This window comes from Cicer arietinum, chromosome 3, assembly GCF_000331145.2.
Source record: "Cicer arietinum cultivar CDC Frontier isolate Library 1 chromosome 3, Cicar.CDCFrontier_v2.0, whole genome shotgun sequence".
NCBI classification, from domain to species: Eukaryota; Viridiplantae; Streptophyta; class Magnoliopsida; order Fabales; family Fabaceae; genus Cicer; species Cicer arietinum.
Genome location: NC_021162.2, coordinates 50,130,438 through 50,133,483, shown reverse-complemented (window position 1 = coordinate 50,133,483; position 3,046 = coordinate 50,130,438). Strand labels below are relative to the sequence as shown.

Genomic DNA, 3,046 nt, shown 5'->3' with positions numbered 1-3,046 from the left:
GAAATCATTATTGGGAGTTCAAGAAGTGTTTGAGGTTGTCCAAGAAGGCTATGAACAGCTAGGTCCCAATCCAACAGAAAGGCAGCAGGAAACATTCAAAGATTTCAAGAAAAGATATTGCAAGACATTGTTTTACATCCAACAAAGTGTGGATTCCAACAACTTTGAGAAGATGTCAAAGACATCTACATCAAAGGAGGCATGAGATATTTTTGATGAAATATTACAAGGGTTGTGAGAAAACCAAGAAAGTGAAACTACAAATGCTAAGAAGGCGATATGAATTGTTGTAGATGGAGGAAGATGAAAATGTGGCTGATTACTTCAGTAGAATGCAGGCAATTGCCAATCAAATGCGAAGCAATGGTGAAGTAATAAATGAGTTGATGATCATTGAGAAGATTCTGAAAACATTGACTCCAAGGTATGATCACATAGTGGTGGCCATAGAAGAATCAAAGAACTTTGAGACATTGAAAGTGGAAAACTTGCAAGGATCACTAGAAGCTCATGAACTGGAATTAAAAGAAAGAAGTACAACAACTCAAGTGCAGGTATTGCAGGCTCAGGTTAGCAAGAAATTCAATCAAGATGGAGTGGAATACAAGAAAGGAAAAGGAAAATCTAAGTGGTACAAGAAGCATGATTCAGATGAAGGCATTGCTGGAAATTCAAGAAACCAGAACAACAATCATAATCACAACAAGAAATCAAATGGTAAGAAGAAGTTTAACAAGAAGGGGATTCAATATTATAATTGTAAAAAATGGGGGCACTTTGCAGATGAATGTAGATCCAAGAAGGTATAAAGAGAGGATGATGAAGCTCATATGGTAGCTGATGACTTAGGTTCAGATGATGTACTACTAATGGTTATCACTAATTCAGACGACGATTGCCCAAAATTGTGGTATCTTGACACATGTTGTTCTAATCATATGAATGAATATAAGGAGTGGTTTGTAAGCATTGATAAGAAGGTGAAAAGAGAGATCAAATTTGCAGACAATATCACAATGACAACTGAAGATGTTGTCAAGGTACTGATTCAAAAGAGATATGGCAAACAATCGTTCATTTGTGATGTGTTGTATGTGTCAAACATGAAGAACAACCTGTTGAGTCTTGGACAATTGCTGGAAAAAGGATACTCTATGAAGATGGAAAATGGGCAAGTGAAGATGTTTGATAGTTCAAAGAGGCTTGTCTTGAAGGCACCATTGTCCAAGAACAGAACCTTCAAGATTGAGATTCAAATCAGAGAGAATCAATGCTTGACTGCTGAAATAAGAAGTGAAAATTGGCTGTAGCACCAATGGTTTGGGCACCTGAATTTTAGGAGTCTTCAAATGTTGTTGGGCAGGGGCATGATGCTAGGAATTCCTGAAATTCAGATATGTGAAGAATGTTGCAAGGCCAAACAACACATGAACAAACTCAAATCAGAACTGCTTACTAGATCTTCAAGGACGATGAAGGTCATTTGTTCTGATGTTTGTGGTCCATTTGAAGAAATGTCAATAGGAGGTAACAACTTCTTTGTGTCATTCGTTGATGATTTCACAAGGAATGTCTGGATATATCTAATTTAAAGAAAAATGGAAGTGCTTGATATGTTTAAAAGATTCAAAGTGATGGCAGAAAATCAAAGTGGTCTTAATATGAAAATCATCAGGACAAATGGAGGAGAAGGAATGTTGCATGAAGTGACTGCACCATACACTGCACAACATGATAACACTGTTGAAAGAAGAAATATAACTATATTCAAAATGGCTAGAAACATGTTGATGGGAAAAAACATGCCTCACAAATTTTGGGGATAAGCAGTATCAACTGCAATATACATCTTGAATAGGTGTCCAACCAAAAAACTTGACACTAGGACACCTGAAGAGGCCTGGTCTGGAAGGAAGCCAACAATGAATCATCTGAAAGTGTTTGACTCGCTATGCTTCAAACATGTGCCAGTCCAAAGCAAGAGGAAGCTGGATGATAGGGTTGAGCAGATGGTGTTGCTGGCAGATGAACCAGAGACATACTAGTAGATGAGTCAAAACATTGGGACTGGCAGATGAAGGCAGCCAATTCAAGCAGTACAGGAATAATGGAACTGGATGATGATCAACCAACTGAATCAGCAGGACAACTAGCCCATTAGCCAACAAAATCAGTGAGAGGATCTGGGAGAATCAGACAACCCTCAGTCAAATTAAATCAATGTGAAATAACATCTGAATCAACAATCAATGTAGATGGATAATTGATATATTTTGCATTATTGACTGAAATAGAACTAATCATTGAAGATAAGGCTCTAAGTGATCTAAGAAGTGTATGTGAAACAACCACCAGGTTATAAGTTAAAAGGCAAAAAAGACAATGTGTACATGTTGAGGAAAACATTGTATAGCCTGAAGCAAACTCCTAGGGTCTGGAACAAGAGAATTGACAAGTTTGTCATAGAGCAAAAATTTAAGAAATGTGTGAATGAGCATGAAGTTTATGTTAAGAAGGCAACAACACTACCTACACTATTAATATGCCTCTACGTGGATGATTTGCTAGTGACTAGCAGTGAAGAAACTGAAATACAATTGCTCAAAGACAGAATGGAAAAGGAATTTGAAATGACATATTTGGGAGTATTATCATACTTCCTTGATATTGAATTTGTAATCAAAAGGAATGGAGTCTTTATGCATCAAAAGAAGTATGTTAATGATGTATTAAAGAAATTTAATATGCAAGATTGTAATGGTTCAAGTACTCCATTAGAAGCAGGGTTGGTACTGGTAAGAGAAGAAAATGAGGAGTTGGTCGATCATACAATGTTTAAACAAATGGTAGGATCCTTGAGGTATTTGTGCAATACAAGTCCATACATTGCATATAGTGTTGGACCGGCCAATATGTATATGGAGAAGCCTAAAACACCTCACTACATGACAACAAAAAGGATTTTGAGATACATTAAAGAAACCAATGAGTTTGGACTGCTATATCCCAGAAATTCGAATGGATATGAAGCTGAACTGGCTGGCTT

At 36.9% G+C, this 3,046-nt stretch overlaps 1 protein-coding gene across 1 annotated transcript; it reads left to right on the top strand.

Moving 5' to 3' along the window:
* The first annotated feature begins 830 nt into the window (after positions 1-830).
* LOC101510576 (uncharacterized) lies at positions 831-1,310 on the top strand. The gene has a single exon (XM_004514989.1). It carries the CDS (start codon positions 831-833, stop codon positions 1,308-1,310), a length of 480 nt encoding a protein of 159 aa, XP_004515046.1.
* The last annotated feature ends 1,736 nt before the right edge of the window (positions 1,311-3,046 follow it).

Bases quoted from the DNA above. Each gene is read 5' to 3' on its own strand.
- LOC101510576 (XM_004514989.1), top strand. From the start codon at position 831: ATGGTAGCTGATGACTTAGGTTCAGATGATGTACTACTAATGGTTATC.